Below are 24,902 nucleotides of genomic sequence, written 5' to 3' on the forward strand. Positions count from 1 at the left end.
CCTTCTCTAGGAACAGGCAGAATCCCACTAAAGATCACCTGAGCCTCAATTTCCTTAAGCGTCCTCCCCAGCCTAACATAGTCTCCCTTAATACTTTCCAGTGAGAATCTAGCCGTATCATTTGTTCCCACATGAAGGATAATTAGGGGATTCTTTCCCGCTCCCTTTAGAATCCTTTTTAACCTCAGGTCTACATCCCGTATCTTAGCACCTGGAAGACAGCACACCCTCCTATTTTCTGGATCAGCTCTGGTTACAGGCCTATCTATTCTTCTCAATAAAGAGTCCCCAATCACATAGACCTGCCTTTTCCTAGTGACGGTGCTATTCTCCAGTCTATCCCCTGTTCCCTCTGGCTGCAAGTTTTTTCCATTCCCATTCTCCCTTGTAATCCTTTTTAACCCATCCTGTATCCTCCTGGGGCTCATATTTGGTGTAATCTCCATTAACTCTTCCCCTTTTCCTATAGGACTAACCGCTCTTCTCTTCTTCCTTGCCCTGTCACCTTCAGTGACTACCTGCTGAGCCCCTTCTTCATTTTCCAACTCTGCAAACCTATTCTGAAGCTCTATTTCTCCTTCACTAGCCCGTCTTTTCCTCTGCCTAGTTCTTTTAGTCACATGCTTCCACTGACCACTTTCCTCACCCAGTCTCCCCTCAGAATTCCCTAGTCCTGCTTCCATCTGCAAGTCTGAGCTTTTCCCTTCAGATACCTCATGTCTTTGCTCCATAATCTGCTCAAACCCCTTCCTAAACTCTACCAGACTTTCCACCTGCATCTCCAAACCTCTGATCTTTTCCTCCATCAGCTCTATCAGACGGCATTTCATGCAGACAAAACTCTTACCAGGTGCCCCCTCCAGGATCATGTACATACCACAGCTTCCACATCCAGTCATCTTCATTGTGTCATCTGCTACATGGGTCACTCCCACTGCCACCTCTGAATCTGTCATAGCCTTCCCACCTAAATCCTGTTAATCTGGGAAACACAAACACAAGATTTCTTTCTTTCTTTCTTTCTTTCTTTCTTTCTTTCTTTCTTTCTTTCTTTCTTTCTTTCTTTCTTTCTTTCTTTCTTTCTTCCATAAGCCGTGTTTTGCCCAGAATCCCAGCTTCCATCCATAGCAACTTGGCTGTTTCATACTCTTCTGCCTACAAGGCCCTCTGCAGAGACCTCCTAAGCTCATGGATCAAAGGTCCAGGGGTCATCAATTCTTGCGAATTGCCTGCAGTGGGATGTGAAGGAGAGAGGCCAGGATATGTGTTTGGAGTCTCCCCAGTGCTTCCCAGCGACCCCTCTTCCCATCCTGTGGCAGGTGTAGGCCCAGGTTCCCTAACTCTGACCCATGCTTTGCAGGCTCTGCATAAAGTCATCCCAGAGGTCCTGGATGCCATGCTGGGGAACCTGCTGGCAGAGTCCCCAGACACAGACAGACTCCACTTCATCTTGGAGGTGAGCCCCGTTTCACCTGAACTCTTTGGGGGACTGGTAAGGAGAGACTGGAAGATCCATTTTCCACTCTGTCCTCCTAGCTGGGTCCCCAGTGGGCCGTCCTTGGTTGGGGAGGTCAGTGCAATGCAGTGTCAGGTCCTTCCTTCTTGAGGGACAGAGGAAGGAGCTGGGACTTCAAGCCAGAGCTCTGCCTGGTTCTGCTGAGCACTAACCACAGGGCTCCTGGCTGTCTTGGGGAGTGAGAGTCTGAAAACCCACCCTTCCCCCACCCCTCCAACACACACACCCCATGAGATTCGAGAGATGGTTCTCAGAGAAGAGGCACACACTCCTTCCTAGAGAAACAGGAGGACCCCAGGGAATCAGCCCTTCCCTCTGATCTGCTCTGAAATTCCTGGGGGAATTGTGTTCTCAGTCAGTCCCTACATCCCCCCAAGGATTTTCGTAGCAGGGAAGGGTCAAGGGTTCAGTCTCCTTTCTGGTGAACTGTTCAGGAATCAGGAGTTCTGGGAGGATGGGACCATCTGCCATCAAGGCCTCAGATATTCCCCCCTGTGCAGAATGTCTCAGGCCCCTGGGGCTGGGGGCATGGGGGGATCATTTGCAAAGCAGGTGCACCTGGCCACTGAGTCTGACCTGCCTCCTTTCCCCACAGGATATCAACTTGTGGGTCGTGTCCAGGGTGTCGCAGGAGCGAGCCAGGGCCATCAGGAGCAGCACAGCCCTGCTGAGATACACGGTCACCCTCCCTGAGTTTGACGTAAGTGACCTCCGATCCCAGCTTGCTGGCTCCAGGCGGAGACGGGCTGGCTCCAGCGGGCTGCAGGATCTGCTGCGGCCGGGGCTGTGGCTTAGGAGGGTTCTTCATGGGGAGGCAGAGGCAGAGCAGGGACTGAGCTAGGCTTGAGTCAAGTTCTTCTTGTCCTGGTTCAGTGTTGTCCCTGGGCCTTTAAGGAGCCCATGCTCCACCCCTGCTTGGCATCCCAAAGCAGCTCCAGGCTCCCTTGGCAGCAGAGCAAATGAAGGGTCGATCTCAAGCTCCTCTCCCCCAGCATCTCCTGCAGAGGAGCTAAGGGGAAGGAGCCCTCTGGCCCAGGGGAGCTGACAGGAATATGCTGATGGAGTCCCCTCTCCTCTCCCTTCCATTAGATCTCAGCCGAGTTCCCTAGGATGGGGCACCATGTGGCCCAGCTGGCTCTATTGGTCAGCGATCCAGACAAGGACATCAGCCGGCAGGCCAGGGAGGGGACTTACCGGCTCTACCAGCTGCTGCTCCAACAGAGGGGTAAGAAACCCAGCTGGGACACGGAACCCAATAGGGGACTAAGAGTGACCACAGGTGGATAATGGGACCCCAGACCATTTCTCTCAGACTGACCCCAGCTGGAGGACAAGTCTCTCTCTGCCTCTGTTCTTCTCCACTCCACTGTGGAGCCACCAATGGGGTTGGAAGGACACAGAAACTGCAACCAGAAGGAGAAAAGTCTCTCTCTCTCTCTCTCTCTTCCAGGCCTGACCATACATGACGCAGAAGATCTCTGGTGCTATGACTGGCACCAGGACAGCAGGCTCTTGGGCTACAAAAATACAGCCAGAGTGGGGGAGGTAAGGGCACTGTGCCAGGGCATGACACAGCCCGGGGAGTGGGGCTGGCTGGGTTCCCTGCAGTGGATGCCTCCTGGAGACAGGAGAAGAGCCCGCTCCTTATTTCCAGCTCAGAGCTCCTCATCCAGCAACCAGTGGGACAGGCTGGTGCTAAAGGTCCCACATTGGAACCTCGCTAGTTGCCGTGATTTGAGTGTCTTACATGGCTGCATTGCTACGTAGCATAAGGAGGATCCCCGGGTGGGTGAGTTAATATAGGATTTTGGCTCTGGGTGTCTCTCTGCTCCTTGTCCCCCTGGCTGATCCCCAAGTGTCTGAGAGGAGAGCCCTGAGTCAGTCAGTCACGATTGCTTGATCAGACCCTTGTTTAATTCCCTGCATCCTGTAGAAGCAGAGAAAGGAGGTGGGCTTTGCCCAATTCCATTGCCGATTAGGAAGCAGAATGCCCCAACCTGGGAACTGGGTAGGGGACATAGTGAGCTCCAGAGCCAATATGGACCACATGCGCCCCCCTCATATCTCCAGACCCAGCCAGGGAATGGCAGAGTATCTGGACCTCAGCCACTGTTCCAAAGAAGCACATTGTCACTGACCCAAGTTGCGGCTACTTGCTGCAGAAGTAGAAAATCAAAGACACCCCCCCGCCCCCATCTCACAACTGTGGTGAGAATATCCAAACCTTCGAACACACCGTAACACAGTGCCCCCAGCCTGGAGTAAAAGGTGAAATGGGTGATTGCCACAACATCACAGAGGAGGCCCTGGAGCGGCTCCTGGATCGACAAGGGCATCGACAGAACGCTGCTCCACAGACGCCCCGTGAGAGAGACTGTGTGAGGTTGTCCCGCCTCCCACAAGCTGAATTGCTGCAGCGGAAGAAAAGTCTCCGAGGAGCGTCTGGGATGGGGACTGGGCCATGAGTCTCCTTGTCCTTGTCAGGCTGCAGGTTGGATTCCCCTTGAAGAAACCAAGGAGATGCAGAGGCCATTCCCAGCAATGAGAGAAATCACTAAGCTGGGGTGAAGAGACCTTTGGTCTGTCAGCTCCAACCCCCTCGCCCCCCACAACACACACACACTCCTCTAGCCGCTGAGGTGCAGGAGATCTCTCTGCTGGAAGCAACACAGGGTCCCCTGTCATCTCGGTGCCCTGCACAGCAGAGTGGGCCTGCTCACACACATTAGAGATCCATTTCCAGCCCATCCTGGCCCCTGCCAGAAATTGCCCTCCCGGAAGAGCCACTGGAGGCTTTGGTCCCTCAGCATCTACGACCTTTTAATAAAGGGGCTTCCCTGAGCCCTGGGACCCTGAAAGCCTCCTGGGGAATGAACTGCCTTGGCCACAGCAGCTCTCTTCCCCGCCCTTTGGGGCACTAGACGGTGATGCCATTGTACGGCCAGGACTTGGAGGCTGGCTCTGGCCAATCTGCTTGAGCCTCGTGTCCTCTTGGTTTTAGGTCTTTGGAAAATTCTTCTCCATCGGTCAGAAAAGATCCTTCCTTCAGACAGCAGTGCTGGCTATCCACGACCCCGTGCTACGTGTCAGCCAGGCTGGGCTGGTGCTCGTCTACTCCCTCCTGGGGGAAGCCCAGCAACTGATGGGGGTCACGGTAAGCAGCTGCAATCGACTCAGGAGCTTGGGGTGGAGGCCAGGGCCTCATTCCCATCTTATCGCCATTCGCTGGCCTGGTGGCAAGGAGCCTAGTGGGGACTTCTGGACTTCATGGACTTCTCTTCTTAGGATGTGGTGCTCTGCTATCACTCCTGGAAAGGACAGGAGAGTCCCCTAAGAGCCCTCTGGGAACCTTTCCTGCCCCACAGAGCTGCACCCATTTCCCCATAGCCTAGTGTCCATGTCACCTGAGCCACCATCGAGAGTTGCTCCCTTTCCCGGCAGCCTGGGAGGCCAAGGACTGACTGGTGATGGCGACTGACCAGGAAGAGCTGAGGCACATGGGCGTGGGAAGCTGATCTTGCTGCTGGTAGGGCTGGACCCGCTCTCGAGAGATTGGGAGGATTCAGTCAGCAGGGGCTGCTGACCTGCCTCGTTCACCAGGGCTGCCATCCTGTGGCTTCAGCTTTTGTCACTGGGGTGACTTGGGGAAAGGTCTCAACCTCTCCCCATCCCACTTTACTGCTGCCAGAATCCCTCCTGCCCCCCACCACCCTGCTAGAGCCCCCTCCCTGCCCTACCTGGGTGGGGATGGAGGTGGGGGTGGAGGAGAGGGTTCTACGAACTTGAGCGGTGTCCCCAGGTGGGTTGGAGGTGGAACAGCTGTCAGGGGCACTGATGGGGAGGTGGCAGGAGCTCACCCGACAAGGAGGGGGGTTGGCACTGGAGGTCACTAGAGAGGACAGCAAGCCTCCATCCTGGGGGTCGGGAGGGTGAATCCACCACTCAGACATGAGCAGCTGCTGGGTGGAAATGATGGTGCTGGTTCCAGGTGCCCTTAATCCTCCCTGATTCCTGGGGAGTGTCTCCGTCTCTGACATGTTCTCGTTCCCCTGCAGCACGAGGATGTCACAGCCAAGGTCATGGGCCAGCTTCACATCATCAGGCACTTGCACCAGATGCCCGAGGCGCTGCAAGGGCTGTGGCTCCTCTGATGCTCTGAAAGGTTCCCCTCCCTGTTCAGCAAGTCCCGCTCCCTGCTGCAGGTACTGCTCTGTCTCACTGTAAATGCGGGGCTAGTGGAAGCGGAAATGGAGGCCCCTGGCACTCACAGAAATTCTCTGCCCTCTCTGTGGAGCCGAGTCCTTCCCTTGGCCCCCCAAATTCCTTCATCTGGGGCAGGAGCTCTTTCCCTCACACCCATACCCCTCCCCTCTTTCCTTGATCTCACCCCCATCCCATTCCCCGTGCTCCCAGGCAGAGATCTTCCTGCCCCATATGGCGCAGAAGGACCTTTGGGTCAGGGCTACAGACTGTCTGCCCAACTGAAGCTCAGGAAGCTCCACATTTGAGGAGGTGAGGATGGGACAGAGGCTCAGGGCTAGCTTCATCTCCTGCCCTTTATTCTTCCTTTGGCCCCTCTATGGGCTCTCAGAGTCTGACATGAAGAGGAGCCTCCTCCGCCCATGTCTTCTAGGCCCTGGAGCGTCTGACAGCCTCCCAGATGGGTGTAGTCAGAAGCTGAACCACCTCAGGGAGCAGTGGGGGCAGGTCCCTTGTCCGAGGAAACCAAGCAGTGGTAGTTCTCAAAGAGGCTGAGAGGGAAGACCCTGCTCCCTCATGGAGGTAAGAGCCATTGACTTCTTTGGGCATATGGGTTTCTTGGGGGAGAAATGGGATCCCTGCTGCATAGCCTGGCTGGGAGCTTCCCCCATCCCTGGGACAGAGACATCTCCAGCAATGTGCCACCCTTGTTTTTTTCCTAGCAAGAGGCTCCCCAGAGAACTCCTCAAACCTGTTCTCCTGGGAGCGTTTCTGGGAGGAGGCTCCCGTCCCTCAGTCTCCAACTCCATCATGCAGTCTCTTTCACCTAACATCTCCGCTCTCCAGTTCCACTTCCCGCAGCAGGACAAACGGACCTTCAGCTCCTAGAGAAAAGACTCTGACCTCCTTCTGATCAGCAATCGGGTTTCACCATCCCCTCAGCAAACCTGTCAGCCGGGCTGGACCGGATTTGAAGGAGGAGGATATCTAACAGGGTGGCTTGGCCTATGGCTGCCTAGCCTGGGGCTAGGCCAAATTGATGACCAAGTGAGCCCCACCTGAGAGGAAACAAGGGGAAACAGCAGCAAAAGTACAGAAGCAGAGGGAACTGTTCAGTTGACGGCCTTGGGCCAAAACCTGGAGTCCAGGGTAGGACTGGGTTCTCTCACCGTCCCTAAGGAAGGGGACACAGAAGACCATAGAAACCCAAGAAGGGCAGGCCGAGCCAAAATCAGGCTGAGGAAGAACTCCCCACGAGGGTGGAAGGCCTTGTTTCTGTTCAAGACATTTTTGGACTTTGTTTGGAAGGAGCACGACTCCAGGAAGGGGTAGACTAAAGGCCAATCACCTGGTTGGAGGGCTGAGTTCCCAGACAACAAACTGCAAGCGTGAGTATCAGCGGGGTTGCTAGCCCAGCGAGAAAGCGGTGACACGAGGCCTGGCCAGCATCTAGCGGTGAGTGAACTCTGGTACGCACCTGCTTCCATTCTGGAAACAGCCTGGTATTGGAGAGTGGTTGGGGAGAGCAGGGAGGTGGGAGGGGTTTCTGAGGCTGGGGTGAGGAGGAAGCTGTGGGGCTGGAAGGGGAAGGACATGGCCCAGCTTGTGGGAGGGATCCTGCTGGCTGTGTCTGGAGCCCAGTGTGGCCTCTTCTGTGAGAAGTTCCCATGGGTCAATGGGGCCTGAATCGCTCCTGCTCCTTTGGTCCCTTTGGGCTTCACAGGAGATGTCTGGTGAACTGCCCTTGGACTCTGGGCCCAGCACCGCTCAGAAATTATTCGCTACCTTCAGAGAGACAGGGCACAGCTCAGCCTGTTGGGTAGGCTGGAGACTCACACTTCACTCGAACACACGACACTGAGGTGCTTTGGGAAGCACAGTAACAAAGAAGAGATTTAAGTGAAACTAAGCAAGAGAAAAAGACAAATTTCAAACAGAGAAACAAAACAAAAAACACTTTGTAGTGACTTAAACTGAACGTTAACAAGTCACAATCTTTGCCTTAGCAGTTTCCAGACTAACATCTCAGCTTTCCTAACAGACCTTCTTTGATGTCCCTGTAGGGTACAAAACTTCTCTGTCGAATCCGCTGATTTGATTGCTTCGTCTTCTGGTTTCAGACCCTCTGTTCTCCTTCTGGGCTGCCCGGACCCTGACTGTAACATCTCTCTGGCCCAGCCTCTTACACAGATGCGTGCTGTAGCCAGCCCAGCGCAGGGAGCAGGGGGGACAGATGGTCTCATCCTGTCAGACCAAGAAACAGGGGTCCCAATGAGGCTTAGATGGAAGATCCCAGGCATCTCCTGGAGGTAAGAACCGTCCACTCTTCTGGGCACTTGGGGCTGTTGCAACAAAGAGGGGGCTCCTGTTCCATAGCCTATTTGTCCTCATGACTGTGGTTTTTTTATTCTCAGAGGATGCGTCCGGGACCCTGCAGACTGTTTCGTGCAGGAGGTTTGGGCGGGGAGAGATCAGTCACTGTCATGACCCATGGGTCATTAACCCGGGTCTGCAGGGTTCCTGGGAGCAGCCACCCTCCAGCACGCCACCTGGAAGCCTACGAAAAACTGCTTACCTAGGACTGATGAAGTCCAGACCCAGTTTGAGGCTCTGTTGGCGGAGTCCCAGAGCAGCTAATCGGCCCCCAGGACCTCCTTAAACCAGCAGCAGGAACAAGAAGCTGTCTGAACACCCGAGCTCCCACCCGCCCCCTCTGGACCGTGTTGGCTGTTCCTGCTCCCGGTCCCCAGGCTTGATTTCCTGGCATGCGGACTCGGGGTGACTCATCTGACTTGAGGTGCTGAACACAATTTGGTCTTTTGCTTCTGCTCTTCCCGTGTCCTGACCCAGCTGACTCTCAACTCCTGTCTTGTGAGTGTGGACTCTGCCTCTGACCACTAGGTCTGGTTGCCCATGACCTGGCCATCACACTGACTTTTCTACAGTTCCTCCAGTGCCCTTTTCTGCTCTCCAGCTCTTCTCTCCCAGCAAGACACACCGATCCCTGGCTCCCAGAGTCCTGCTTGCCTGCTAGTCAAGGGCTCAGGGGTGGAGCTTGTCTTGCCCCCTCCCGCACCAATGGCTGCTTTTCCTCGGGGACTCTCCCTAGCGCAGAGGAGAGTCCGCCCTGGCAGAAATTCAGGAAGTCACGGAAGGGACGGTCTGCTCAGCTCCCTCTGCAATGCCACTGCCCGAGACCATTAGGAGTGGGTGCCCAGTGACTGCGCCAGCAGCTCCTTGAGAGACTCCTGGGGGCAGGGCAGTTGTGTTTCCCGGTGACCGCGGGAAGCCATGCAAAGCATGCGGCATTGAGGAGACTCTCCTGCTGTCCCAAAGGGTTTCTGTTCTCCTGCACGGTCAGACCGTGGGGCCGGCTGGCAGAATGGGGAAGAGCTGGTTGGTGATGAGTCGGAGGATTCACCATAGAGGTGGCAGCAGCTGCAGATCCTGGAGTCCCTGTGGTCGGGTTACCATGCGTCCGGATTTTCCCGGACATGTCCGGCTTTTTGGGTTTTAAATCGCCCTCCGGGAGGAATTTGTAAAACTCTCCAAAGGTCCGGGATTTCCCTCCCAATGCAGCACTCTGGGAGTGGGGGGGGGGGGAGCTGTGCGCTCTGCGGGGGAGCGTGGCTCTGTGTCTGGCTCCGCACCCCAGACACACTGCTCTGAGCAGCAGGGTAAGGGGGTCGGGGGGCTGGAGAAGGGGCACGGGGTCCCAAGGGGCAGTCAGGGGACAGGGAGCAGGAGAGGTCGGATGGGTCAGGGGTTCTGGGGGGAGCCTGACAGGGGGTGGGCATATGGAGAGGGGTTGGGGGAGACAAGGGACAGGGAGCAGGGGGGGTTGGATGGGGCGGAGGTTTGGGGTCAAAGTCAGGGGCAGGGAGCAGGGGGGGTTAGATGGGTCGGGGGTTCTGCGGGGGCAGTCAGAGGACAGGGAGTGGTTGGATAGGTGTGGGAGACCCGGGGGTCTGTCAGGGGGCAGGGGTGCGGATAGGGGGCGGGGCAGTCAGGGGACAGGTAGAGGGGGAAGTTCTAGGGGGGTAGTTAGGTTGGGGGGGTCTAAGGAGAGGGCAGTTGGAGACAGGGAGAAGGAAGGCTTAGATAGAGGACGGGGTCCTGGGAGGGGGTGATCAGGGGACAAGGAGCAGGGCGGGTTGGATGGGTTGGCAGTTCTGTGGGGGGCAGTCAGGGGGCAGGAAGTGGGAGAGAGTAGATAGGGGGCAGGGCTACCACTCCCTCCCCCCCAGAGTGTCCCCTTTTTTGAAATTTCAAATATGGTAATCCTACCCTATGGGTCCAGCCTCCACTCCTGAGAGTTGAGGCGAACCTGCCCCTGTTCTCAGGGAGTCTTTGGCTTTGGCGGCTGGGCCTGCCTGCCGAGACAGAGGACTCAGTGTTTCCATCAGGCTGCTCAGCTGCAAATGCAGCCACCCAAAGACGTGAAGAAAGGAAGCGAAAGAGCAAAGCTGGACCCTCCGCTGAGCTCCTGCAATCAAGTGAGCCCAGCCTGGGAGAGACGAGGGAAAGCTCCAAGGTGGCTGGTGGCTGCAGGAATCCAGGGGAGGAGAAATAAATAGTTCATGATGAATCCTACAGGCTTTGTCTTGTGTGGTGAAGGGTTTAAAATGGGTCTAGTTACTATCACATTCAACTTTACAATCGCTGTGTCTGATTGAAGGGCAGGTCTGGAAAGGTCAGAGGTCACTCGAGGAGCTTCAAGTCTCCGATTCTGTCCCTATTGCCTGCTTTGACCAGCTGATCTCACCCCAACACATCCCTCAGGTGGTCGCAGTGGTGAGCTCTTTCCCTCTTTTTCTGGATTAGCCGCCAGCAAGGGGACAGGATACATGTGGCCAAGGAAATGGAGAGGCATGGGGGTCACTGGCAGAGGCATGCAGAGAATTTGCAGAGTTGCCTGTTAATGCAGCTCCTCTGGGGGAAGCACAGTAGGGTCCCGTGTACTCAGGGCACCATTTCAAATTTTGGTGGTGGCGGGGAGGATAATTTCACCATGATTCCAGGGGCTATTTAGGCACCTGAAAACTCTAGTGTTTTGGCAGATAACCTAGCAATGAGCTGACAGGAACACTTGCCAGACTGCTTTCCGGGGAAGACAGCTGTAAGAATGGATCCAGGGAATGGTTCTGTATCTCTGAGCTGTTTGGACACTTTCAGGGAACATTGCAGATGCAAGACAGAGATCCCCAAAGTTGTCCTGGGTGACCCTGAGAGACTTATGGAAAACTAGCAGATACCACATCTCTGCTGTCACTTTGCACTGACAAACTTGGACTGTCTGAACCTGTTCATGTATTTTACCTGCTTTAACCTCTCAAGAACTTTCACATATAAAAGAAAGAAAATTAAATAAATGACGTAGTTACACCGATATAGGGCTGTAGCCTAAACCCGACCTCAGAGTTGTCCCATTGAAATGGAATTATTCACAGCAGTCATTAAAGTTAAACATGCACGTAAATGTTTCCAGGGCCGAGATTAAGGCCACAGCTTATGAGAGGTGCAGACGCAAGAAGAGAAGATCTGTGCAAAAACTGAAATACCACTTGCAACTTGGCCCAAACAATGCAGCATGAAAAATAAACTCATCTTGTTATACAGTAATAGAGCTGGTTCAAAATGGTTTTACACTCACAATGCAACCTTTTAACTAGAAATGCCACTTTGGATTACATTGATCATTTGAAAAGAGTTCCCTTTTTAAAAAAAACATTTTGGATTTCTCTGCCCACTTGAGAGAGAACGTGGAGTTTTTCCCACCAAAACTAAACAAAACTTTGATCATTAAAAACATTTGCAAATAAGTTTGAAGAATATCGTGGGGGGGGAAGAGTGGTTTCTTCTTCCATTTTCATGACCCTCCCCACCCCCGCTATTTTTGACCAGTTCTAATTATGAATAAATGTCTGTCTGTCCATGAATGATAAATATGTCTGCTACTGAAACATTTACAAACAATGGCTCTCAGCAGGAGCGCTGAGGTCACATTACGTAGAGAAACACCCAGGCCTGCAGGGTTCACATTCTCAAAGACATAAACCGCCCCAGGACGGGAATGTCACACATAACACAGCGTGACTGGCCCGGGTTGGTTAGGTGCGTGTTTTGCTGTTGCTGGCGAATTGTGCTTTTGTGAGGTGGGGGGAGTTATATTTGAAATATTTCATCCTCTCCCACTCTCATGCATGGGAGACCAGGGCCCACCACTTTTTACTGGCCATAAGTGTGAGCGACTGGATGAGGGGGGAGAGAAAGGAGCGGGGGGGCGGTGTTTTGGGGGCAAGGGGCAGCGTGAAGTGGGAGCTCAGGGAGAAAGGCGGCGTGAGGGGGAGGCTTCAGGGAAAGGGGCAGTTTGAGGGGGCAGGACCTCGAGGAGAAGGGCTGGCACAGGGGCTGGGCCACAGTTTGGGTGCCAGCAGCCCCCCCACTTTTAGGAAGCTTTTGCCCATCCTGCCCTCATCCCAAATACATTTGTTACGGTAAGAAAACTTTGAGCAACAAGGAGACTCAGAGACCCAAAATATAAACCACTAAAATCCTCACCTGCCCCTAGAGCAGGTTGAATAAAACTAAAATTTTTCCAAGTTTTTGATGAACCGAAAAGCTTTAAAAAAAAAAAAAAGACCCAGGAACATTTCAAGGGTTGTAACTTTTTGAATTTTTAAAATAAAACTGAAGGACTTTTTTAAACAAAAAATTGTTTCAAGCTGAAAAATCAAAATGGTTTGTTTGGAAAGTGTCTAAACGAAATGCTTCGACTTTTTAAGAACTGGGGGGAAGGGCTGGACGTGAACAATTCAGCAGACCAGACATGAATTCGCAAACTGCTGAATTGGCATTTTTCACCTAAAAAAGGCATTTTTCACCTAAAACTGGCCCTTGATACAGACCTCGCATGCCCCCTTTGGTAAACTATTCTGTAGACCACTGGTTCTCCACCAGGGGAACATGTACTCCTGGCCATACGCAGAGGTCTTCCCGGGGATATATCAACTCATCCAGATATTTACCTCGTTTTAAAACAGGCTGCATAAAAAGCACTAGCGAAGTCAGTACAAACTAAAATTTCAGATCGTGACTTGTTTACACTGCTCTATATCCTATACATTGAAATGGAAGTACAAGATTTATATTTCCATTGATTTATTTTATTATATACTAACAATGAGAAAGTCAGCCATTTCAGTGATAGTGGCTGTGACGATTCTGTATTTTTTATGTCTGATTTTGTAAGCGAGTAGTTTTTAAGTGAGGTGAAACCGGAGTCGCACTTTTTAAGTGAGGTGGCAAATCAGACTCCTGAAAGCGGTACAGTCATCTGGAAAGGTTTAAAACGACTGATGTAACAATCAGACCCAGGGGATTCCTGGAAAACCTTCTGCGCTGCCTGCCACTGGCACCAAGGGGTCCCTGGGTCACATACATCTGTCCCCCAAACTCCATCTCTGGGCAGGCTCAGCTCCTCTCTCCTGCAAGGAGGGAACTGGAGCCAAGGCCGTGCAATAGCACTGTCTGCAGTGTCCTGAGAGAGTGGCGCCAACCTCAGGGCAGACTGCTGGGAACCAGGGCACAAATCCAAACTGGCTGAGAATTCTAGACCTAGATTTCACCAACCAAACATGCAGGGTAACCTCCTCCGGCATCCTAACAGCCTAGCCATGCAGTCCCCTTGGGTACTGTACCGATCTGTCTCGCAACCCAGGTGAGCCTGCCTCTGAGAGACAGATGGTCTCTCACACTCAGAATCACAACAGTATTCAGGTTACTCCCAGTCCCACAGGTCCAGGCACCCCAGGTGAACTGCACCTTAGACGTCACACCAAAGACCGCGCACGTAGCCAGTCTGATTATAGGACAATTTATTAAAAAGGAAATAAGATTTATTTACAAGGCTAAAGCAGGTGAACATACGCACACAACTAAGCTACAAAGTTTCAAAAGGTAACAGAAGCATCTATTGCAGTGATGCTCCGAGCTCAGTGGTTCAGGAGCAAAATTAGTGATCAGCCGTACCCAAAAGAGCCACAGTAGCGGGAATTCATTGTTTCATTTACTATAGTATTACTCCTATTTAAACAGGACGGCCGGGGAAATATTTAGGTTTTTATATAAATGCTCGCAGCAAATAACTTAGTGGCTAATAACATAGTAAAAGCATCCTGACTGGTTAACAATTAAATCACAGTGTTTTAATATCATGTGCTACAAAGAGTGGCAGGAGACACATTAAAGAGTCACTTGCAGCTCGTGAGCCGCAGTCTGTGTATCACTGGTCCATTATAAACTCTGTGTCCTTTAGGGCTAACCCAGGCTAAGCAGCTGGGGATCTCTTGCTTATGCCTAGAAAACCCTGCCCCCAGCATCAACAGGCTATATTCAGTTCCTTCTTGTATCCCACCTCCTCCCCTGTGCTCTGAGCTGCTGGAGATCAGCACTTCACACTCCTGAATGCCTTAATTCACTCTCCTGTCTGGTGATTTACACAGTCAGAGACTCCCAAAACAAATGCTCCAATATTACCTTACAGTGTGGGATACAGAGGTCAGAAGAAATTAGATTAATGCTGCAGCAGCTCACAAGCATTCAATAAAGGCTAATAATAAATAATAATAATAATAATATAATGCTAATTATAATAATAATAATAATAATAATGCTAATACCTATTTTAAAACACACAGCTGAGCCAGCCTGATCCCAGCTGTGCATTTCTCAGGGTCATGGAGCATTTTCTAAAGTAAAAAGCTTCTGTGGGGGAATGTCAGGGCAGTGAAAGCTGAGGCTGGTGCCTTGGCTCAGCTAGGCAGAGCTCCTGGTCCAGCTGAGGGAGGTTGGAAAGGCTGGATTTGAGCCGTTCCACTGGCAGAAAAACAGACGGCACGAGTGGGGGGACAAGATGTGCAAATAGCATCTCTCATTTTCACCTGAGTCCACAGTGCTCTGCCCAGTGATGCGCAGAGCATTCCCCGATATTCCGGAATTGCTCAGATGTGATATTGTAAAGAGATCAGTCCGGCTTTTCCGGGACTAATTCCCCAGTACTCTCCTTACGAGCCCCCTACCACAGCAGCCTCCTGTGCCTGTGTAAATGCATCGGGTTTGGTGCAGATCCAGTGTCTCTCACTGGTGCATCGCAAGCTGCTGACCTCATTCTCATCATTCAGATACGCGCACTCTCCTCCTCCTCTTATCGGAAACCTGCAAGACAGAAAGCTGGTGTCAGGTAGGAGTTGGACACTTCCCATCAGTCACAGGCAGGGAGAGATGCTCTCGCACAGTGCAGGGACCTGCTGCACTCACAGCCCCTTATGACTCCCCTTCCTGCACCTGCCACAGGCCCCAGCTAGAAAGGGGGCAGTGGGGCAGCAAGGCCAGGAAAGGTTTGAAGATCAACTGACCTCCATGGAGCATTTATGCCAGGTGGGTATTAACCCAGTTCCTACTCCCTCCCCCAGCCCCGCACACCCAGCTGGGTCTGGATGGGCCCCTGCAGGCCCAACCCACCCAAACGGCCCTGGGCGCAGGTTCCAGGTGACTCTCAGCATGGCGAGGACCAGCAGTAACGCCGCACAGAAGAGCTGGGTCCAGGGCTCCCTGGACAGTTTCCATCAGCTCTCAGGCCAGAGGCCTGTCAGGACAGGCTGTATTGCAGGGGGCGGCTGGAGTGAAATGCCAGCAGCACAAACCCAGCGGCCATGGGGTGACCCCAGCCACTCACACAGAGCTTCCTGTGAGAGCTGGAGGCCAGCGCTTCCCACCTGGGAACAGGGTGGGATCCAGGCCCACAGGCAAATCCTCCCCCATGGTCCCATCCTGGCTACTCACAGTAGGCATGTGCTGGGCTAGGAGGAGGCCCAGCACTACTCTTTGGGCAGGCCGGGATCTCCCTGCCCTCAGGCTACCAGCCTCTGGCTCGGGGTGAGGTCTGTCCCAGAGAAGGGAGAACCCAGCTCACAGCCAACTGTGAGCATCTCCCCCACCAGCATCACCCCGGAAGAGGTCTGAGGGGATGGCAATGATGCACCCAGAGCCTTCTGCTGGGGTGGGTGTCCACGGGGTGGCAGATTTCAGGGTTAACACCCCACTGAGATGCCTGTTTACCCAGTTCGGGTAAATTGGCATCACGTTAGGTATCCTCCAGTCATCAGCTACAGAAGCGGATTTAAATGATAGGTTACAGACTACAGTTAGTAGTCCTGCAATTTCACATTTGAGTTCCTGGTCCTGGTGACTTGTTACTGTTTAGTTCCTCAATTTGTTCCAAAACCTCCTTGAATGACACCTCCATCTGGGACAGTTCCTCATATTTGTCACCTAAAAAGAACGGCTCAGGTTTGGGAATCTCCCTCACATGCTCGGCCACGAAGACTGCTGCAAAGAATTCATTTAGTTTCTCTGCAATGGCATGGTGCCCGCTGCCGTGTAGACAGACCCCAAACAGGCCTGCTAACAGATGGGCTCATGATGCAATCACAGAGACAGACTGCTGCCGACATCAGGGCATCCTTGCTGGAATATGTGAAAGTATTTGACTGGGATCAAACAACAGGTCATCAACTGACTTGTTTTCTAAGCCTCCTCTGGGCACATTTTCCAGCTTCCCATCAATCGCAAAGGGCTTTTTTAAAAATGCCATTCGGCTGTAAGTACCTAAGACTGGTCACACTGGGTCAGACCAATGGTCCATCTAGCCCAGTGTCCTGTCCTCCAATACTGGCCAGCGGTAGGTGCTTCCGAGGGAATGAACAGAACAGGGTCAGTATCGAGTGATCCATCCCATTCACACCCAGCTTCTGGCAGTCAGATGTTTATGGACACTCAGAGCATGGGGCTGCATCCCTGGTCGAGCTATCCTCGGTGAACTTATCTACTTCTTGTCTGAACAGAGTTATACTATTGGCTTTCACAACATCCCTGGCAACAAGCTCCACAGGTTGACTGTGTGCTGTGTGAAGAAATACTTCCTTTTGTTTGTGTCAGACCTGCTGCCTATTCATTTAATTGTGTGACCGCTAGGTCTTGTGTTACGTGAAGGAGAGAACAACACTTCCCTCTGCCCTTTCTCGACCCCACTCATGATTTTATAGCCCGCCTATGTCCCCCGCCCCTTAGTCATCTCCCCTCATATGGAAGCTGTTCCACATATCTCATCATTTTCGTTGCCTGTCTCTGCACCATTTCCAATTCTAATAGATCCTTTTTGAGATGGGGCAACCAGATCTGCACACAGTGTTCAAGGTGTGGGTGAACCATGGATTTATACAGTGGCATGATGATATTTTATGCCTTTTTCTCTATCCCTTTCCTAATGTTATTTAAAAGGATGCTCGTTTTTTGCCTCTAACCACCTCTTTTACTCTGCTGTTTAGCTATGGTGGCATTTTTTGAGCGTTTTTTTTTAATTGGGGGGTATACATTTAGTTTGACCCTCTATTATGGTATTTTTAAATAGTCTCCATGCAGTTTGCAGGCTTTTCACCTTCTGACTGTTCCTTTCAATTTCCATTGAAGTAGCTTCTAGTTTCCCTTTCTGAAGTTAAATGCTACTGTGGTGAGTTTCCTCTGGCATTTCCCCCCACACAAGGATGATAAATTTAATTACATTATGGTCACTATTACTGAGCAGTTCAGCTACATTCACCATTTGGACTGGACCCTGTGCTCCACTTAGGCCTAAATCAAGAATTGCCTCTTCCCTTGCGGGTTCCAGGATTAGCTGCTCCAACAAGCCGTCACTGAGGGTGTCTAAAAATCGCATCTCTGCATCCCATCCAGAGGGTAAATGTCCCTAGACAATATGGGGATAGTTGAAAACCCCCATTACTATTGGGTTTTCTGCTTTTGTAGCCTCTCTAATCTCGGTGAATTTCACAGTCACCATCCTGGTCAGTAGTATACTCCTGCTGCTAGATTCTTATTCTTCAAGCGTGGAATTTCTATTCTGAGACATGCTAGCATACAGTTGGATTCGTTTAAGATTTTTACTCTAATTTCCTCTATGCTCTCCTGGACATATAGTGCCACTCCCCCGCCAGCATGACCGACTCTGCCGTTCTTTCAGTGCTGATGGTCCAGGGTCAAACCCTGCTATCGGCTCAACTGGGGTTTGGTTATTTGATCTCACCCACATCCCACTGAAATCCCTCTTGGGATGTCGTCTGGGCCATCTCTACTGTACCCAGTTCTCATGGCAGCCCCAGGCACTCAGCATTTGTGACTATCAGGCATCTTTAACGCACATGGCCCCACTAAAGCCAGACAGATCTGAAAGCTTTGGCCAGTCTCCCAGCAGACAACACTTGCTTCCACCCATCACTAATACGCAGAGTACATAGCACGGACTGGTGAGTCGGCCTGAACTCGCTATCTCAGACACCAGGGACCCAAAGCCCAGGGAAATCACAGAGGACTTACAGGTTGTTGAATTTGGTGCCATTGGCCCATTTCCAGAGCTGCCCAGGGTCCCTCCGGAGGCCAATCCAGTGGTCAAATCCGCCTTTATAGCGCAGCAGGAAAGCCTAAAAACAGCAGAGGTAGAGGTGGGGTCAGAGCACAGGCTCTGTGCACCAGAGAATCACAGGGACACACTGAAGGGCTCTGTTTTCAGGGAACGGCTGGGGATTTTCGCCTCCCTCTTGTCCAGCTCTGGGTAATTCAGTATTAACTTTCCCATCCCAAACCCAGCTCCCCCTCACACCAATCTGCCCGGGGCTGGAGCAGCTCTTGGGTGTTGCTGGGTCTAAGCTGCCCCCGCACCTCTCTATAGAAGGCCACATTCTGTGTCAAAGCCTCGCCTTACAGAACAGCTGAGCTCCCCTCCCCATCACAGGGGAAGGAGAAGGAAAGAGCCCAGCTGAGCTCAATAAGGGATGCTGGGAAGGGCCAGGGATGAGAGTAGAGCCACCAAATCCTCAGCCAGAAGGGGCCAGGGCTAAGAAGAGCCCCCCCATCCTCATCTGGCTCCCCAAGAGCACTGGCTCTTCAAGTCAATCTGGGATCTCAGTACCCCTTTGGCCCCATGCCACCCAGAAGACACTCAAGCCAGCCTAGCCCGAGATAGGGGCGGTCTCCTTTTGAGAGGGCTGACAGTGAGTGATCCCTGCAGTCAGACACAGACACTAGAGGTGTCCCGGGCCAGCCAGCCAGGCCTGGCATTCAGCAACGGGAAGCTCATTTACTCAGAGCTGCTCCTCGAGCCCAGGTTCTCCTGCAGCAGCTGCTGAGCCAAGACCAGAAGGTTGCAATTGGAGCATCTCTCACCATTTCCTGCTCACTGTTGATCTCAGCCAGGGAGGCACTGAGCGCAGAGCAGTAGGTCAGGCTGTAGGTCCAGTTCCTTTCGGCCTCAGAGAAATAGTAGCGTTTCCCTTGGTATACGATCCAGCCGTCTGGGCACGCGGGGCCAGCAAGGAGGCCCAGATCAGCTGACGGAAGCTTAGGTCTCCACACTGAGAATGAGACAGCGACACGTGGTGTGAGCGAGACCCGCCACCCGCCAACGAGGAGAACATGGGGAGATCAGCCCCTGCACCCCAGGCTTCTGAGACACCTCGAACCAGGGTGGGTACTGAAAGGCCGTGAGGGAGCCAGGAGGATGCTGGGAATCCAGCCCCAGAGGGGGGTTATCTGACTCTGGTCTCCCTCTCTTGGGTTCACATTCAACAGGGATGCAGCTGACAAACCGCTCATGCCATGAAGCCCAGGACAGAGAGCTGGGTCCAAGCTCCGTGTTACAACACGGGGTGGGCAGAGAGCTGTAGAGGGAGGGGACAGTTACAAGGGGGCCAGCAGGGGGGCAATAATTAATGGGTAGGAGATTAACTTCAACATGATTTGCCAGGTCTAGTACCCCAAGGAGTTCTGCTAGCCTGGACTGCTGCCCCCTCCCCCTGCTCTGCGCTTTGCTTCCCTGGAGAGGCAGGTTGAGATGAAGAGGGGAACAAACTCCCTTCCCTTCAGGAGACCGGACGCCCGCTGCCCGGCCTGTCCAGCGCAGCCAGCCAGGTTCACGGTCACCACAAACAGCTGCCATCTGCGCTCGCACACGCTGTCTGTGCAGGCGGGGACGTCAACAGCGCGACGAGACCCTGCCCTGCCGAGGTCACCAGTGGGTGGGTTTCACACTGCGTTAACGGGGCTGTCGGTACTGCGTTCCACGGCTCCTTTCAGTGACACGCCAGCAACTGCCCAGCACTGGGCACGACCCGGCGATGCAGGAAGGCCAGGCTGGCACCTCAGGGCGACACGCTGCAGGCAGAGGGCCCAGCTCATTGCTGCCCTGCACCGTCAATCACCCCCACTCTGCACGGGTATCCGTGACCGTGCCTGGGGCCCGGCAACAGTGACTTGGACCCAGAGTGCTCAGAGGTGGGCTGGGGGGAGCTAATTTCAGTCCCAACACAGAGAGTGCCCAGGTGCAGGGGTCTGGGAGGGAGCAGGAGGGAGGTCTTGGAGGAACATCCCCCAGGAATCCTCTGTCCCAGGGGCACAAGCCAGACAGGCCAGGAGGAGAGACTGACTGTGGTGGCTCCAGGGGCAATGGGATGTGCAGAGAGGGGGGAAGGGAAGGGTGAGAACTCACCTGCCAGGACAATGATGAGAACTAAGAACATGGTTACGAGGGCGACTGCGAGCACAATTGTACCTTTCTTGTAGTTACATTTCCTGCAGTTGCGATGAGGGTCTGAAACAGAAAGACGCGTCAGGCAGGGCCGCGAGGACACGTCTCCCTGACGGCACCAGGGCTGGAGCTGCCTTAGAACAGTGGTTCTCACCCACCGGTTCGTGTACCCCTGGGGGTAAGCAGAGGTCTTCAACGGGGCACATCAACTCATCGAGAGATTTGCCTCGGGCTACAACAGGCTACATAAAAAGCACTAAGTCAGTACAAGCTAAAATTTCCTACAGACAATGACTCGTTTATACTGCTCGATAGACAATACACGGAAAGGTACAGCGTTGATAGTCCAATCGATCTATTTCATAATTAAATACGCAACAATCAGAGAGAGTCAGCAATTTTTCAGGAATAGTGGCTGTGACACTTTTGTATTTTTATGTCCCATTTTGGAAGCAAGTTGTTTTTAAGTGAGATGAAACTTAGGAGAGTGCAAGACAAATCAGCCTCCTGACAGGGCGACAGTCCTCTGGAAAGGCCAAGAACCACTGGACTCGAACATGCACCGTTCTGTCGATTGCTCCTTCCCTCAGATGCTCTGGGAGAGGAGCCCGGAGGGTCAGGCCGGCTGGGGCTGGCAGAACAGCCCCTCCTTCCCCTCAGCTCAGTGCCCTCCCCTGGGCACTCCCAGCCAGGCTGCCAGGAGGCCTGGTGAGCTCAGGGGCGCAGAGATAAGGACCCGCATGTCCTGGTGGCAGTTGCTCAAGCTGCCCCCCATCCCCACTTCTCCTCTGCCCTGTGCGGAGCGGTGGCTGGGCCCACACTGCCGAGTGCCCCTGTCCCCACACACTGGGGTCTCACATTGGCCATACACAGCAGAAGGGGGGAGAACAAACCAAGCAGAGATGGGCCAGGGCTGTCACAGGGGGTCTGACACACCCAGCCCAGGAGGGCCCTGCACAGCCCCACGGCCACCGCTGTGTCTGCCAGACAGCAGCTGTGTGCCAGGGATCGGTGCCCTGAGAGCCCCTGGGGGTGATCCAGTCCCTGCTGCCCACAGACGGGGGGTTGCTGGGCACTGGCTGCTGCCACTGAGAGCCTGGCCCCATGTGGAGCAGCCTCAGTGTCTCTCTCCAACTTGTTCCCAGGCAGCGACACCCCATTACCTGGCTCCCCTCCAGTCTCCAGGTGTCCCTTGCCCTCAACAGGCCACTCCTGCAGCGGCTCTTTGCTCTCAGCAGGTCCAGCTGCTGGCCCCATCGTCTCTCTCAGCGACACTCGGGCTGCACGCTGCTGGAGACGCTGGGCTGGGGTCGGCTCCTCTCTGTGACTGGGTCCGATTCTGCAGCAGCCGCCGAGCTGGGGCGGGGGTCCTGGCCCTGGCTCCCCGCACACCCTGCTCTGGACTTTCCAGCCGATCTGAAAGTCGAGACAGACCCAGGAGGACAGGTCAGTGGGGGGTGGGGCACGATTTGTGGTTTCCTGTTCCATGCCCAGCAGCCCAACCCCCTGCCAGAGGCGGTGCCATGATGATTAAACCCCCATAAACCCCATCGGCCCCTCCAACCCCAGGGCTTCAGAGACCTGATCTGCTACAGACCCCACCCACCGGGCCACACCACCCACACGTGACAGGCACCCAGCTGGGGTTGACAGGATGAAAAAACCCTCCCTCCCCACTCATACCTCCTGCAATCGAGAGCAAGTCGAGAATCCTAACAGGAGTGGGGAGTTGGTGGGCGGGGGGAGAGAACCAGGATGGATTGAGTAAAATCAAGGCAATTAAATCACCAAGTCCAACGCCTCAATTGAAATGATCAATTTTAATCAACTTTTCCATTTACACTTCAGTAATTTTCTAAGGCCAAGTGCCCACTCAGTGGGCAACAGAACCATTAAAACTTCATGTCCAAAACTTCCCCCACAGGGGGGTGGGGGGAGGCGGGGAAATTGTGGGAGGGGCCCTTTCCTTCCCCCCTTTTCTTTGCGAACACAGGCAGGGGGAGGATGCCCGTGGGAAGCCCGGCCTGGGGCCCCCAAGGTTGGGGGTACAGGGAGCAACAGTGCGCTGATGCGCCCCCCCCCCCACTGGCTTGGGGCCACGGGAGGGGAAGGGCCCAGCTAGCTCCATGCTGCACAAAGTTGCCCCATCCCTGGCGAGCAGAGCAGGGGGGTGCGGAGAGCCACCAGACACCTAAGACAGGCCCTGCCCCCAGAGGAGAAGGAAGGAGGAAGGGGGCCGCCGCGGGGGGGGGGAAGGGGGGGCCGCGTGCCCTCACAGCCCCTTAGAGTTGCCCAGCCCAGAGAGGGGGAAGACCCCGCCTGGGCGGACTCGCTGGGGGAAGCGCACGGAGGGGCAGGGGAGGCTGAAGGCTCCGAGGTCAGACCCAGGAAGGTGGAAGCTGGGTGAGCTGGGTGTCCTGCAGACAGGCTGCGCCCAGAGAGGAGACTGCCCCAGAGTCCTGCCTGGCTTCCTGGGGAGCAGCTCCAGAGCATCCCCCCCAGCCCGGAGAGACAGAGGCGGGGGGTGTTCGGGGGGTTCTAGCCCCTGCCCCCGTGTCCCGGCGCTCCCCCGACAAGCCCGGCGCGGGTGGCACGTTTCTCACCGGCTCAGCAGTGACCGTCCGCGCCCGGAGCCGCCGCGCCGCGCCGCCCGGCTGCGCTTTAAAGACCGTGGGCGCTTAGCTCAGCTTAGTCCGCACCCCGCGCACCTTCAACCTGCCCAGCTCTGACCTGCCTCTGCGCTCCGGGACCTTCGAAAGCCTCGCGGTGACTCCACCCCACCCCGCCCATCCTGGTGCTGTGGCCAATGGACAGAGAGAGAGTGGGGCCTTATTAGCATATAGGAGGAGTTAGCATGAACGAGCACACATTTTACGGGAATTCATTGGCCAGCTGCCAGTTTTCACCCTAGAATGACTCCGACCCGCCCATTCGAGAGAGAGGCCTGAGCAAATTTCCTGTGACTCCTTGTGGCCAATGGAGAAAGAGAGAACAAAGAACCGAGCTCCGGTGACTCCAGGCCCCTCCCTCTCCCTCTCCCTCCCCCTCCCCCTCCCCCTCTCTGGCCTGGGTGGGGGAGGCCTCCCTCTCCGGGCTGCGGGGTGTCACGGAGTCCCCGGGGATGCTCTGCAGCTGCTCCCCATGAAGCCAGGCAGGACTCTGGGGCAGTCTCCTCTCGGGGAGCAGCCTGTCTGCAGGGCACCCAGCTCCCCCGGCTCCACCTTCCTGGGTCTGACCTCGGAGCCTTCAGCCTCCCCTGCCCCTCCGTGCGCTTCCCCCAGCGAGTCCGCCCAGGCGGGGTCCTGGGGGGGCCAGAGGGTCCTGCCCCCCAACTCCGCAGTCAGACGTGACTCTCAGCCAGACAGTAAATCAGAAGGTTTATTAGACGACAGGAACATGATCTAACACAGAGCTTGTCGGTGCAGAGAACAGGACCCCTCAGCCGGGTCCATTTTGGGGGGGCAGTGAGCCAGACAACACATCTGCCCTTCACTCCATGTCCCAGCCAGCCCCAAACTGAAACTCCCTCCAGCCCCCCCCCTCCTCTGGGCTTTGTCCCTTTCCCAGGCTTGGAGGTCACCTGATTCCTTTGTTCTCCCACCCTTTAGCTCTTATCTTGCAGGGGGGAAGGGCCTAGGCCATCCGTGTCCAGGAAACAGGGTGTCGGCCATTGTCTGGGTCCAGACCCCTGCACACACCTGCCCTCTAGGGCTCTGCAATGATCATACACCCTTATTCCACCCCCTGGATACTTAAGAACTGCTTAAGGGAAACTGAGGCACCCCCACACTCTTCAGAGGAAACATTAAGAGCAGTCCCACTTCGTCACATCTCTCCCCCCTTCAAGATCGAACTGAGCGGGGTCACTTTAGCCAGTGACCTGGGGAAGTTCGAAGCCACCAACGTTCCCATGGATGCCCCAACATCTCTCCCATTCCTTGGTGGGAGTTACACCAGGCCCTTCCAGTTTCACGCCCTCCCTTAGGTCGGGGGTGTTCGATAGCACTCGCAGGCCGCATGTGGGAAGGTTTATGCAGCCAGTGCCCTTTGGCCACCCCAAAACTCCAGGGGGTCAAACTGGAATTGGGTCTTCTCCCAGCATTCCAGTCTGGAGGCCTGCAATTCGGGCTGTCTTGGTTAAGAGCCCCCCTCTTGACCTGGGCCACATACTGTTCGCTGACAGAACTCGCATGGAGACATTCCTTTCTCCACAACCTTGTCTCCCCAACAAGTTAGCCAAACACAGCCACTTGGTTAGAGGACTGTTTAACTTTCTTAACGGCTTTCACTCCATCTGAGACCTTCTCAAATCTCTCCACCCTGGATCTTTCAAGAGGAAAGTCAGTGGCTTCATTCACAACAGAAAGAAAAGGAGGACTTGTGGCACCTTAGAGACTAACCAATTTATTAGAGCATAAGCTTTCGTGAGCTACAGCTCACTTCTTCAGATGCATATCGTGGAAACTGCCACGATATGCATCTGAAGAAGTGAGCTGTAGCTCACGAAAGCTTATGCTCTAATAAATTGGTTAGTCTCTAAGGTGCCAC

At 54.2% G+C, this 24,902-nt stretch overlaps 1 protein-coding gene across 3 annotated transcripts; it reads right to left on the reverse strand.

Moving 5' to 3' along the window:
- Nucleotides 1–13,591: 13,591 nt before the first annotated feature.
- Nucleotides 13,592–23,135, reverse strand: LOC140897922 (C-type lectin domain family 2 member D). 3 transcript variants are annotated; one of them, XM_073311218.2, is made up of 6 exons: nt 22,958–23,135; nt 21,518–21,770; nt 20,379–20,417; nt 18,995–19,182; nt 18,149–18,252; nt 13,592–14,932 (listed from the first exon to the last, which is right to left on the reverse strand). In XM_073311218.2, the coding sequence occupies exons 2-6, from the start codon at nt 21,609–21,611 to the stop codon at nt 14,782–14,784; spliced, it is 576 nt and encodes a 191-aa protein (XP_073167319.1). In that variant the 5' UTR covers nt 21,612–21,770; nt 22,958–23,135; the 3' UTR covers nt 13,592–14,781. The 3 variants fall into 3 exon arrangements, with proteins under 3 accessions (XP_073167319.1, XP_073167317.1, XP_073167318.1); XM_073311216.2 differs by having other exon boundaries at nt 20,316–20,417; nt 22,958–23,134; XM_073311217.2 differs by having other exon boundaries at nt 20,316–20,417; nt 23,063–23,094.
- Between the last annotated feature and the right edge of the window lie 1,767 nt (nt 23,136–24,902).

Source organism: Lepidochelys kempii, chromosome 14 (assembly GCF_965140285.1).
Source record: "Lepidochelys kempii isolate rLepKem1 chromosome 14, rLepKem1.hap1, whole genome shotgun sequence".
Taxonomy (NCBI): Eukaryota; Metazoa; Chordata; order Testudines; family Cheloniidae; genus Lepidochelys; species Lepidochelys kempii.